Source organism: Artemia franciscana, chromosome 18 (assembly GCF_032884065.1).
Source record: "Artemia franciscana chromosome 18, ASM3288406v1, whole genome shotgun sequence".
Taxonomy (NCBI): Eukaryota; Metazoa; Arthropoda; class Branchiopoda; order Anostraca; family Artemiidae; genus Artemia; species Artemia franciscana.
The window spans coordinates 19,105,824-19,119,977 of NC_088880.1; the positions used below are offsets into that span (position 1 = coordinate 19,105,824).

At 35.2% G+C, this 14,154-nt stretch overlaps 2 protein-coding genes across 5 annotated transcripts in view; one reads left to right on the forward strand and one right to left on the reverse strand.

The window, feature by feature from the left end:
* The window catches only part of LOC136038709 (alpha-N-acetylgalactosaminidase-like), a 48,948-nt gene extending 43,205 nt beyond the window's left edge, over positions 1–5,743 (forward strand). For all 4 annotated transcript variants that reach the window (XM_065722033.1, XM_065722031.1, XM_065722032.1 and 1 more), the window contains exons 9-10: positions 1,031–1,103; positions 3,370–5,743. In XM_065722033.1, coding sequence (XP_065578105.1) covers positions 1,031–1,103; positions 3,370–3,428 — 132 coding nt within the window. In that variant the 3' untranslated portion in view covers positions 3,429–5,743. The remainder of the gene's footprint in view (positions 1–1,030; positions 1,104–3,369) is intronic.
* Positions 5,744–7,130: 1,387 nt separating this feature from the next.
* LOC136038710 (uncharacterized) overlaps positions 7,131–14,154 on the reverse strand; it is a 31,100-nt gene continuing 24,076 nt past the window's right edge. The window contains exon 7 of the mRNA XM_065722036.1: positions 7,131–9,832. Within this exon, the coding sequence (XP_065578108.1) occupies positions 9,624–9,832 (209 nt within the window). The 3' untranslated portion in view covers positions 7,131–9,623. The remainder of the gene's footprint in view (positions 9,833–14,154) is intronic.

Sequence of the window (14,154 nt, forward strand, 5' to 3'; positions counted from 1 at the left end):
AGCAGTGTTTTACAAAGAACGAACCGCTTGTGCACGCTCTTCATGCTGATCTGAAAAAAAAACTACTTCTCGCTGTTTTAGCGAGACGTCTGAAACCTGACATTCTCATTGCTGCTGATGAAATTTCTACCAGTTTGCTTGAGAGCTTGGACAACTATTTTCAGGATATTATTGTGGACAGGAATTCACTTCGGCGGAAAGTCAGGAGTTCAGTCAGAGGGCGTGAAGGCATTTCAAGGCAGCTGCAAAACATTTGATCAAGAAGTGCCCCACCTCTTCTAATAGCCATGTCGCTTAGGGGCCTGGGTCCAAGGGAAAGAAAAAGAGCTAGAAGTCCATCAGATATAATTGTGCTTGCTCGATAGATCCTGGTAGGAGCAGGTGTTGACGATATTAGAAGTATGGGAATATTGCTACCAGCCGAGAACTCAGTAGAACCAACGTCATCACGCGTCGACCATTACTGGTATCAAAACTTCTCTATGACAGATACTTTTGGTGGGCAAAAGTATACTCTTTTGTCGAAGCTTGTAAAAGCTGTGTTGGTATTATTGCATGGCAGTGCTTAAGTAGAGAGGGATTTTTCGCTCTCGGGAAGACTTCTTCTGTCGAACAGAGTCGCTATGTCAGAAATAGTCCTGAATGGAAAGCCGTGTGTGATTGAAGAATTGAAAACAAATTGAGGCAAACTTGAAAGGTTTCATATTTACAAAAAGTTGTGAACTTTGACTAGGTTGGCTTGGTCAAAATACTAAGACTATGTGGACAGCAAAGCGAAAGAACCAGCTTCTGAACAAAGCGTCCAATCTTTTATCTTAAAAATGTCTTAGTAGATTTCTATTATTGGCTGAATATTCGATATTTCTTTTCGCGGGTGTTTTTTGGCAGATATATTAGAAAACAGTAGCATTGAGTACGTTATTTTATTTTTTACGTTCATGTTTATTTTTGCGTGAGAACCTTCCAAATGTAATTTGTTATGCTTGTATTTAGTCTTTAATACCTCTAATTTGATGGTTTTTGTTTCTAGGAGCTCTTTGACAAGAAAGATTTAGGAGTTAAAGATCCAGTTGACAGAGTTAAAGTTGATGTTAATCCTACTGGTAAGTAAAAATTACATTCAACATTCAACGATTCTCATTTCCTACATTTATACTATCCCTTTTGCATTAGAATAGTTTGCGGCTTGATAAGATTTTGCAAAAAGAGTGACATTGAAGAATACAATAGTTCATATATAGATGAAACAACCTGCACTGTGTAGACAATATATATTTCATTTTTGCTGTGAAATTCAGGTATTCTTAATTCCGAAAGTACTAAGACGAAAAGTGTAAACTGTACTAATGAACACTAGATTAAAATTCGATTCGAAGAATAAAAATATAAAGGAAGCTTTCGGGAACTAGTCCAATTTAACCCTTTTCGTATTGTGCCCTAATTTCTCATATTGTGCCCCCAATTTTTCCGCCAATAAGGCATACAGTTTGGCTCAATTTATCTTCAAGCTGGCAGGGCGAGAACAAAGTACTTGAAGAACAGCTTTATCTAGCGTTGCACTTCGATCTGGAATGCTCTTCCTGAGGAAGTTATCCCTAAAAGTTGGTCTGTTAACTCTTTCAAAAGAAGATTCATTAGTCATTTAAAAACCGATAAAAAACTAGCGGCAAATCAGATATTTAATTATACCTGGCCCCGAGAATTTAGGAATTTAAAAAAAGGTGAACTTGTCGATTTTTTTGATTCTATCAAATTTTTAAGAGGTAAAGTCTACCAATTGTACGGAAGTAACTGGCGTTTTAGATTTAATCTCGATAGCCATTTCTAATAATTTTTTTGGCCTCCAAATCCGCTATTTTGAATCAAATTATTCAGGTAAAAGGGCATGCCTGTATAAATCATAATCGATAATTCTTACCTGAATTGAAATGGAAAGAGTAAAGGACGAAGATAAATTCTAATTTATAAGCTCGACAAAGTTTTAACGACAAAGAATAAAAACTTATCAAGACTAAAACTTTTGCTGTTCATTTGATTGCAGCGATAAAGATGAAGTTTAAAAAGGAGTACTTATAGTCTTGAGCATTTTAAATTTTATCTGTAGAAATCACATACCTTTTAGATGCTATAATTTGAAAGGAGAAGTAAAACAGAAATAAATTGGATGAAGTATTTCTAGACAGTAGACCCAAAAATAGTCATCAATATCACGTCACTAAAACAACTGAAATATTCAAGAACTAGAATTCTTTTGGGCCCATAACTACAGGCGTATTCTTCAATTCTACGAAGCTAATGCCAGAAGCATTTCAGTTCATTTTTTAAGGATAGACTATACAAATCTCTTTCTTTGTTATAATTCTTTGCTTCTATGACAGAAAAACAGCGCAGTCTTTCCAGCTATTAGATCAGGTTTATGAGATGCCAAAGGGGTGGGAGGCCTATATATTTCTAACAAATGTAGATAAAACCGGATAGTGGTAATATTAATTTATGTAGTTATTTGAGCTTCTCGTGACGATATAATCCCACAAAGATAAGGAGGACAGAACTTTTCAGAGCCTGGATACGTAGAATATAGCTATATTTTATTTTATTCATAATAGGTTTCTTTTTCAAAGTTCAGTGATCATAAATTTATCACAGAAAGCTAAAAGGCAACAGTCATCCCAAAAGCAGTATTAATTAAATTTCAGCTTTGGATGCCCGAAATGCGCTATAAACAAAAGCCTTAGCCATGCTGCACAACACTCTTAGTAACAAATTGGAATATTGGAATTATAACGGGTCCTTTCAATCTGGAACTATACCGAACCTAACGCCTCGTGCATTAAGTGAGGTTATACAACGGGTGAAAGAAGCCAGTATTTCCCCGGAGTACTTTTACAATCGGTCAGTTGGTTTCTGTCTTCAGCGGGAAAATCAACCTGAAGCTTTAAGAATATTCTTTTTTTTTATAAGATGATTCGTAGTTTTGGGTTTGAGGGGAAAAGCCGAAACATGTTTTCTCTCGTCCTCACAAAAGAGTGTGAGCTATATTTTGCTTTTTTTTTATGCTTTATCGCCTGAGAGGTCTTTTGGCTAGTACATAGATATTTTCTTAAGGATAAAGCTTACGTTCTCATGTACGAAGCTATTGGAAACTAACGGACAATTTATGCCAAGGAAATTGAAACTATTTAAGCAGTTTTAATTTTGGGGGAGTCAGGGGTGGGCACCTAGAAGATGTTGACATAAATAACTATATTTGAGTAAATTTCATACTATCTTCACAACCAGTTACAATGTTAATGCACTATTTTCATGGTATTCTTTTTTCGGCTCACTTGTCCATACATTTCTATCAATGTTATCTCTCTTTTTTTGCAGGAGTTGTCTTGTTGAAATTTATTGCGCTTAAACATTCTGTGAAGAGATTTGGAAATTGATCGAAGCTTTTTCTCTGTTATACACTTCATTGCCATTTTTATTGACACTTTTGTTCATACAATATTTGTTTTTTAATTCTGAAGTCTTATAATATTTTTCATTTTTGCTTTGTTTTACTTTATGTGTGTTTTCATTGTATGTGTTTTACAATTCTCCCTGGAAAAAACCTTAGCAAGGAGAATTTTTGTGACTCAACAAATTTCTTTTGTTTAGTTTTCTTTCCCAAGGCCTTTTTTCTGGCTTAATGGCCCATTTACAACAAAATATATTCTACATTAGCAACGTAACCCGAAGTAGGAGTATATTTAAGGTTTTGATCTTCTTACAGAAAAATCCTCAGTAGATTTTGAAACCGTCGTTTGAACTAATTAAAAACCTCTTCATTAAATCTGTCGTATGTTTTTCCAAATTGAGTTGAAAAGGATGCACAAAATATTGCTGTTCCAGCCGATTAATTAATCGTATTTTGAAAAACAGATACCAGCATAAACCGGGTAGCTTTCTACTTTCTGGCTACCCTTGACATTGGGCAGAACTATTTCTTACGACGCCTGTGTCGTAAAATTTCTCTGGAAATTTCTTCAGAAAAAGAAGATTTTGAACTGAGGCTAACTGGGGAAGGTAATTGATTTTAATTTTATGGTTAATTGAACCATTATGGAGACTACTGTTTCAATGAATTTCTGAAGGATAATGCATATATGAGTGAGTTTACAAACTGGAAATTCTAGTAATGTGTCTAGAACCAAAGAAAAGCATAATTTCGTAGTAGCAGTTTTTACAATCGTTGTATGTAGAAATCTCGATGGTAATAGTTTAAGCTGAATCCAGTATTTAATTTGGACAGTTGAAATCGTCTGTATCGCTTATTAATCTATTTTCTTGTTAAAACTGTTGTATTTACATTTATTCTTTTCGAGTCAAATAAGATCTTTAAAGTAAGTGTTTTAAATTGGGGGTATTTATCTATACTTCTTGATTGTACAACGAATTCTATGGCTATGGGATAAGATCTCTAGGTGTCGGTTTGAATTCTATTTCATTTATTAATCCCCTTAGATCGTGTGTTATTGCTTATTTTGGAATATGTACACTTATTAAACTCACACATAGACAGTACAAGGTTACTTATTGTGGAATGTTCGGATTATAGCTGTATTTTGCTACACCATACTTTAAGAATTCACTCATAATCTTTGGGCCATGATTTTGCTTCGTCGGCTATCCTCCCCAGAGGTATCTAGTTTTGGGAAGTCTAGTAGAAATATGTCTTTTTTTTATCCGATAAAAAGTACACAACGAAGGAAAAAATAGTAAATAAGAGAGAAACGAGGATAATACGAGCCAGTTGAAAACGTAGACTATACTGCAAATATTTTGGTCCTTTGGTGCAAAATATTTCGCTTGACTGTCCTCAGTGCACGATAATAAAATAAAGATTACCATTAAAAATCAAACCTTAAAACAAACACAAGAACTAAAATATGAAGACCTTCTTAATGTAACGGTGACTTAATGAATGGTAACTGAATAAAAATACAATACTGAACGGTATTTCAGTTTTTTAATTTATACAGAGCATTTTTAAAAGTTAAACGCTTCCGAGGTAAGACAACATCACCGATTAGATTAGGTTGCAAAATATGGCTTTGTTGATTTTAATATAAACGATCAGAATTAGTTAGTTCAGCATAAATGGGGCTTAAATAGGTTTCTCCAGTGTCTCTATTGAGAGTTACCTTTCGGTGAATGTGCTCTCGGTGAGTGGAGAAACCTGTTTAAGCTCCAAGCCCTCTTTCGTTGACAACAATACATTGAAATCTTCCTTTTATCAATTTTGACTCTAAAATATGATTGTAAATTGGTTTAATTTCTAAAACCTATTTCAATTTCAATGATAAAACAACTTGATTTTTAACTAAAGTATATTATTTAAGAAAGCAGACGTAAAAGTCTTTTGTCGGTTATCGTTTTTAGAAGTCTTGTATAGTTTGTATCTTAATTTATAATGCATTCAATGTTTATAATTTCTAAAGCCAGGACGTCTGTGGAAATTTAGGAATCATTTAATCTGATTCCTATCATTAAAAACATCTTTAATCGTAAAGGCTTTAAAAGAATTTTTAACCCGAAAACAAAAGTTGTAAATTTAGTGGAAAGAATGTGTTTTTACTTTACAAGTACGGGTTCTTTTGTTATAGAGTAAGACGTTGTCTTTATTTTAAAAACTTTTATGATTGTCAGTCTTTGAAACATGTGTCAATAATTTCACGTGCTTGTTTTTAGAAGAATTTCAATACATATTACTGTTTTTCTTCGTTATTGATTTGCTATTCTATTACAAGAGTTCTATAAGTCGCATATTGAATAGGTCTAATTTTATACAGAATTTTCTTTAAATAATTGGGGATGAATTGATGAATAAAAGAAAAAAAAAACGATTCATTTTCATATTCATCTCTAGTGAATAGCTTTAGTAAAATATTCCTCGGACCACACCGTAATCACATCTGTTGAAAAAAGCTAAGACTGTTGATTGTCCTGCTTTTTTGTTTACTTTAATTCTCACTTGTAGCACAGAAGTGGAAATTTCTTGGGGGTGCAACGAATTCTATGGCTATGGGATAGGATCTCTAGGTGTCGGTTTAAAATCTATTTGATTTATTAATCCCCTTAAATCGTGCGTTATTGCTTATTCTGTAATATGTACACTTATTAAACTCATAATTAGACAGTACACGATTGCTTATTGCGGAATGTTCGGATTATGGCTGTATTTAGCTACACCATACGTTAAGAACTCGCACATTCTTTGTTATTGATTTGCTATTCTATTACAAGAGTTCCACAAGCTCGCATATTGAATAGTTCTAATTTTATACAGAATTTTCTTTAAATAATTGCGGATGAATTGATGAATAAAAGAAAAAAACGATTCATTTTCGTATTCATCTCTAGCGAATAGCTTTAGTAAGATATTCCTCGGGCCACACCGTAATCACATCTGCTGAAAAAAGCTAAGACTTTTGATTGTCCAGCTTTTTTGTTTACTTTAATTCTCACTGGTAGCACAGAAGTGGAAAATCGAAATGGCAAGACATTGATTTGAAAAGCGTTCTTCCCAACTAATGCCCACTGATACTACTTTTGACTTTTTATCCTAAAGATAGGAGAACTGCTGTTCCAACCTCCAATCTTTTCTAATTTCAAAAAGGATGCATTAAATTTGAGCTCTGGTCAATCGATCTCAAATGTTTATCCTTGAAGGTTGAATGCTCTTCTACTCGAGAAATTTCGGATGGAATACACAATAGTTTTTATTGTCATGGGTAGTTTTGATTTTATAGACAAATGTGATTATGATATGGACCAGGCATTTGTCTCAAATTTAAATGATCAATTTGGAGTTTCGTGTTAAATTTAAGTGTGTCGACCACATTTGATCCTACTTATGCTACCCTTTCAGCAGTGACTAGACCAAGACTCACCTCACCCATCATCCATGGTTTCACCAACAATCTCTCGGCAGGGACGAGGACCGCGGACCTTCTATGAACCTAGTAATATATATGTAAAATGAAAGTACCGTAAGGACTGTAACCATGCCTATTTATTTTTTCCATATTTAAAAGGGAATCCTTCACTATCAGTCTGAACCTCAAGCTATTACCTAGCAAGAATATTTGAAATAAAAGAAATCATAATGATAATAAGATTTTTATTATTTAGAACAAACAAATAAAGTTAGCCGTCAGAAGCTGAACTATTTAATGCTCTATGCGCTTTCAGCAGCAAAAAACAATATTTACATTCATAATCAACTGAAACAAAGTATATAAAAAACAATAAAAATAAAATAAATGAAAACAATAAAAATGATATTAAAGAAAATAGCGCTGTTCAGTTTGGCACAGACATAAAATAAGAGACAGGAACTTGTTAAAATTATACATTAAACTCGTGAATTTCAAAAGATTTGAAACCTAACATTGAAATAAAGATGATAGGCCTGAAGCATCCTCCTGGCATTTACTGTGAAAATTTACTAGATTTCTGTGACTGGATTGGGATTATGAAGAGTGACTTAAAGATTATTTCCAAAAGTCCTTGCTTTCATTTTTTAAAAATACAGAAATAACTGTTGTCAAGGTCTTTCAGATGCCCCCTTCTAATCGCCTCCCCCCAGAAAAAAATCGGTACGACCCATTGGTAAGACCTTGTTGCTAGCTTTAAAAACTAAACATTCGAGTAAAGACGAATATATTTGATTATAGATAGCAGTAATTTTAATTAATCCAACTAATTGAAAAAAAGTATATTCAACTGAAAGTAAGGAGCAACATTAAAACTTGAAACAAAAAAAAATATTACGTTCATGAGGGGGATAGCCCCCTCTTCAACAACTCACTCTTCATGCTAAAGTTTTTTTTTATCACTTTTAAAAAAGCTTCTTATTGTTCTAAATAAACGACCATTGTGTTTCACGAGTCGTTCTTAAAGGATTGCAGCAAAAAGTCAAACTCTAGAGCAAAGAGTAAGTCATTGGGGAGAGGACCCCCCCCCCCTTTAATTTTTAATATTGCTCCGTGCTTTCAGTTGAAAAAACTTCTTTTGTTTCTCTAATTACTTTCTGATCGTTTTTAAATAATGCCCGGAAATCTGGCTCCCTCTCGACAGAAAGATCCTCAAAGACAATTTAACCTCGGTGAAAATTTACCCCGGACAATTACCCTTAACATCTCCACACGTAAAATTGAGTCGGGAAAGAGAAAGTAAGACAAATAAAAATAATTTCGCATAGGAATTCTGGCAATTTCCCAGTGCAAACTCTCTCCTGAAAAATTCAGCCCCCGAAGAATTCCCTTCCCCGAGAAAATCCCCCTAGCAGAAAGTTCACCCTCCCCCACCCTAAAATTGTATATATACCTCCCAATAACAAATACTATACGTAAATGATGGGCAAATTTCATAGCTTAAAGACATTTCCCTGGGATTTGTGGGGGTCATGTTACCTCCAAAGACATAATTATTGGACCTTTCAACTAATTATTGGATGCTAGACAATACGGCCATCTTAAAAATTTGATTGAACGACTTTGAGAAAAAGGCGTGGGAGGGGAGGGTAGCTGCCCTAAAGCCTTTTTAGTCACTTAAAAGGGTATCTAAAATTTTCGTTTGAATGAGCCCCCTCCCGATATTTTAAGACCATTGGTTCGACACGATCACCCGTGAAAAAACAAAAAACAAATAAATACGCATCTATGATATTTTTTTTTGGCTGTAAAGGCAAAATTCCACATTTTTGAAGATGGAAGCTTGAAACCTCTACAGTAGGGTTTTCTGATACACTGAATTGGATTGCGTGATTTTCATTAAGACCCCCCTTTTTTTGATTAGGTAAATGGCTCCGAGCCATCAAAGTGATTTTATATAACTTAAATGAATTACATATTTTGAATCAGCATAATAAGCTAATTCTTGTGTATATATATATATATATATATATATATATATATATATATATATATATATATATATATATATATATATATATATATATATATATATATATATCAAATTCTATTTTTTAGTGTTTCGGTTACTATTGAGCTATTGAGCCGCGTCGCTCCTTACTTACAGTTGCTCCGACAAATTGTTTGATAGATTTAAGGGCAAAGAAGCAACGTCGACGAAATCAAGAAGCGAAAAAATCCTTGAAAATTATTTAATTTGGGCAAGATATTTGCAAACTAGGGGGTTAAAGTAAATTAAAGTGCTCTTAAAGTAAGGAATGATATAAGCAAGTGCTTTAGAATTCTTGAAAGTTGTTTTCAGAATTTTTTAAGTGTTTTCTTTTAATTAGGCCTAACTATAGAGTAATACCAATTAAACTTTTGATGGCACTGTAACATTAGGGCAGGATAAATTTAGAATTCTACTGAAGCTCTTTCAATGTTCATAAATATGTTTTGAGTAAATCAAAATATCTAGAATGGTCTTTAACGTTGTTTATGAACTATCCCTTTAATCAGCAAACCCGATAGCGAGTCATCGGGTCAAATGAAAAAAAATCCTTTCGAGACTTATGTACAGTACCATAAAATGCAAATAGTACATTTGTATTTTAATTGTCTTTTAATAACAATTAACCAAGAAATGATAATCTGCTCAACTTTTTAGACAATACCCACAAGTTAAGAACAAGAGCCACTTTGCCATACACTATATCGCACAGGATGAACTGGGCAGTTTGGTGGGCTGCATCCAACTAACGTGTCACCATCGAATGTATTACCATTTTCATCAGAGCAAAACCCTGGCTGGTCTTTGTTATAATTGCCAAGACCACCGTTGTCACAAAACAAACCGCCACCGTCTAGGATAACTGTATCTCGGGCACACACTAGAAAACAACTTTTCAGGTTAGATAGTACTAGTTCCTAGTCATAGCATCGCTCATAATGATTCATGTTCGGGAGAGTCAGCCGAATTACACATTGTTTCGTATGAGGAAATTTAACTTGAATTTCAAAGGAAGAAGAGAAAGATGATCTTTTCTCCTTGAGAGGAATTCGATCTTATTAGTATAGTGGTTCGAGCTTAGCTCTCTTTTCGGTGGTTTGTTTTAGTGATTATCCAACGTATATCGAAATAAAATCCGTGGTTGATCATTATATTTCAATTGGTTATGCAATTACCGATATACCTCATTTAGAATAATAAGATACAAAGAGCCATCATACTGGCAACCCAATTGGCTTCTATCTTATCCTGGAATCCCACTATTGGTCAGAAACAGGTACATTATTCGAAAACATAAAATACTTGATATTACTATAAATGGATCAGAAATAGGGTGGATTAATAGACTCAATTTTCCCCTTAACTGTCTCGTTTAATGGGTAACTAGTGTTGTCGCCACAGCCTTAGTAAAACTTAGCTATCTATCATGATTATTTGTATTTGCCCTCTTCTCAGAAGTATTGTTTTGTAGTTTATAATTTTCTTTTCGTACATTTCCTGTACTCCTCTGCATACATTTATTTATGGGGCATAAATAAGTTATTATTATTATTGTTTATTTACAATATTTACATACGTATGCCTACATTTACAAGTAATATATGTCCTTAAACAGTAATCATAAGAATGCAGTCAATTTAATAGCTAATCCAAGTAATTGTAAGTAGACAACGTTTTAACGTTGCCTATAGTAAAGGGTCATAAAGCTTCCAAGTATTATGTTTTATTTATTTGTTTTTATTTCCAAAAGCACTTCACATGAAATGGGTAGTCAAAGAGATTTGGAGAGGGCTCATTCGACTGGAAAAATTTCTAATGCTCTTCTGAAGAGTCAAAGTGGATTGGAGGGCTGCCAGCACCCTCACATTTCCTTTTTAGCTATCCTCCTTCCAAAAACATTTGATTTGAACTTTAAAATAACTATCTTGTTCAAAATAGTCTAAAGGTCTAATATACCTATGGTGATGACATAACCCTTCATAAATTTTGAGAGTGCTGCCGAACACAATCGAAACACACAGCGTGTATGCTGGGTTGTCAAAATAGCGTATCAGCAATAGCTAAGGAGCGATTGAGGGTATTAAGTTGAAGCTTTCAGGGTAAGTTGTAGAGTGATCGGAGGGCCCCCAGTGATCTTTTTAGATTCATCCATTCCCTCAACCGTGATAGAAATTTTGAAAAAGCAATTTTCTTCAAAATAGTCAAAAATTCTAGGAACTATTCATCTGGGGATACAATGCCACCCACAGCCACCCCCAGAGCAAGGATTGTAAATTATGCTATTTTTTCCTTTTTATTTTTTTACTGCAAGATTTATCATTAGGAAAGGTGGGAACGTTTGATTATGGGTGTGTTGGAAAAGGCTAAGAGTATTATTGGTAAAACTTCAAGGAATGTTGAGGGGGATGTTAAATTGAATCAAAAGATACTATGTACATCCAGTTTATCAAAAAGTAGTGTGTTCAATATCTTAACAAATGAGGGTATTAAGTTTAAACTTTCATGGGATGCTGAGGAGGAGTAATATATACATCTATACGGCTGCGAGACATGGCCACTAAAGCCAGAGCAAGGACGACAACTAGGTGTTCTTCATTGGAAATGCCTAAGAGCTATTTGCAACATCAGACGGTTGCAGCGAATAAGCAACCGCGAACTCATGAAGATATGCAGACAAAAACTCACAATATCAAGTATTATAGGCAGCACAATAGCGCTGCCTTTGTTGTCTATTTGTTTGCCTTTGTTGGGAAATCGAAAGGACTAGTGTCCTTTTTAACAGCTGAAAGTGATTAGAGGAAAACCAGCACACCGCGCCGGTTGTTTCCCCATACAGATCGAATAAAAATTTTAAGATAGCCATTTCGTTCAGCGTAGTGGAAAGTTCCAAAAACTTTGTCTTTGAGGATGACAATCCCCCACAGCCTTAAGGGCACAGGTTGTAAGTTATGTCCTGGGGGGATATAAGGTTTTTACAGAAAGGGTGGTCGTATAAACTTCGGAATGGGCTCACTGGATTGGTAACCAGAATTTCTAGTGACCTTTTTAAAAGTAAAAGTAATCGGAGAGCAGCTACCCCCTCCCACGTCATATTTTCTCGAAATGCATGAGATAGCCACTTGCCCAAAAAATAATCCAAAGGTAGAAACTTTATAGAGATTTCGGAAAGGGGCCATTCGACCAAAAGAATTTCTAATGCTTTTGAAGAGTCAAAGGTGATTGGATGACTGCCAGCTCCCTCCCAAGTCATTTTTAGCTACCCTCTCTTCAAAAACATGTGATCAGAACTTTGAAATAGCCTACGAACTTTGAAATAACATGTGATCAGAACTTTGAAAAGTATGCTGGTTTGTCCAAAGGGTGTATCAGCAATACTTAACAGACGATAGGCAACGCTGTCGAAATAAAGAGCGGTGTTGGCGCAATGTATTTTTTTTTGGGGGGAGGGTGTGTTTTTTAGACAAGGGCACTTCGTATAGAGGGAATTGCCGTAGAAACTTCAAAAGGGGCTCGTTCGACTGGGTATTGCAAGTTCTATTGCCCTTTCGAGGGTTTTTTTCTATTATTTCCCCAAATAGATCCAATCAAAATTTTGAGATAATCGTATCCTTCGGCGTAGGTGAAAGATCCAGTGATTGTGTCTTTGAAGATTACACCCCCCCAGAGCCATCAGGATAAGGGTTGTAAGTTATGCCCCGGGGAAATATAAGTTTTTATGGAAAGTGTGTTCGCATAAATTTCGGAGGAGGCTCATTCGATTGGATATTGAAATTTCAAATTGCTCAAACGCACCCAATTAAAATTTTGAGATAGATACTTTGTTAACCATAGGTGAAAAGTCCAGTAATTAGGTCTTTGGGGATGACCTCTCATGGCCCTCAGGGCAAGGGCTATATGTTATACTAGTTGCCAATTGTTCACATTTGAGGTTTTTATGGAAAGTGCGGTCGTATGAACTTTGGATTTGGCTCATTCAATTGAATATCAGAAGACCTAATGTCCTTTTTAAGAGTCAAAAGTGATAAGAGAGCAAATAGTCCCCTCCCACGTCTTCTTTTCCACAAATGCATCTGATAGAAATTTTGAAACAGCCAATTTGTTCAGAATAGTTTAAAGGCCCTATAAAAAGGCCTTTGGTGTTGAAATAGCCCCTCAGAACCTGGGGACAAGGGCTGTAAATTATGCCTGGAAGGCATATAAGATTTTTATTGAATCGCTAAACTTTGTATAGGGCTCATTTAATTGGAAGCTATCTTTTTTATTGGAATTGGAAGCTGGATTTTGGATTTTTAATTGGAAGCTGATCTTTTTAAGAGTCAAAAGCGAATTGAGGGCTACCAGCCCCAAAAGCGAATTGAGGCCTACCAGCATAGTTGAAAGATCCTGTAATTATCCCTCTGAGGACATCAACCCCCTCACAGCCCCAGAACAAGGGCTGTAAGTTAGGCAGTTCCTTCACTGTCTACATATAGTATATATTTTTGAGAAAGGTATGCATGTTTGACCGTTATTTTCCAAAAAGGCAAAGGGCATTCAGATGAGCCTTTCAGAGAAGTTTGAAGGGAGTATTGAACTAAATCAAAACACGTTAAGTGTATATGGGCTGTCAAAAGGATGTAACTCAGGAATGACTGAGTATGTTAATTTGGAACTTTCAGAAAAAGGCTTAAAGAAGAAGATTAATAGACCAAAATGGCAATATGTGCTTGCTACTACTGATACCACTACCAGAGGCGCCATTTGGGGGGGGGGGTCAGGGGTGGGCAAATGCCCACCCCGGATTTTCCAGGGGGGCTCAAGCTTCCACCACAAAGGGCCCTTTTCCGGCCATAATTATCCATTATGTCCAACATAATCCATTCTGTTCAAATGATTTGAACTAACTGCTACGGGTAGTAAGGTGATACACTTAAGGAACGTTTAGGGGGTGGGGGTCATTCAAACGAAAAACTATAAGCATGCAGATCTTCAACAGGGCATACAAGCGATATTATAGGCAGCGCTGCTCTATAATAGCCAAAAATATAATTGAAACATTTAAAGGAGCTATTTTGATTCAAGATTAGAAGTTCTAGGGCCCATAAGCAATATTATAGGCAGCGCTGCTCTATAATAGCTAGAAATATCATTCACACACTTAAAGGAGCTATTTTGATTCAAGATTAGAAGTTCCAGTGCCCTATTGAAGAGTAAAAAGAGACT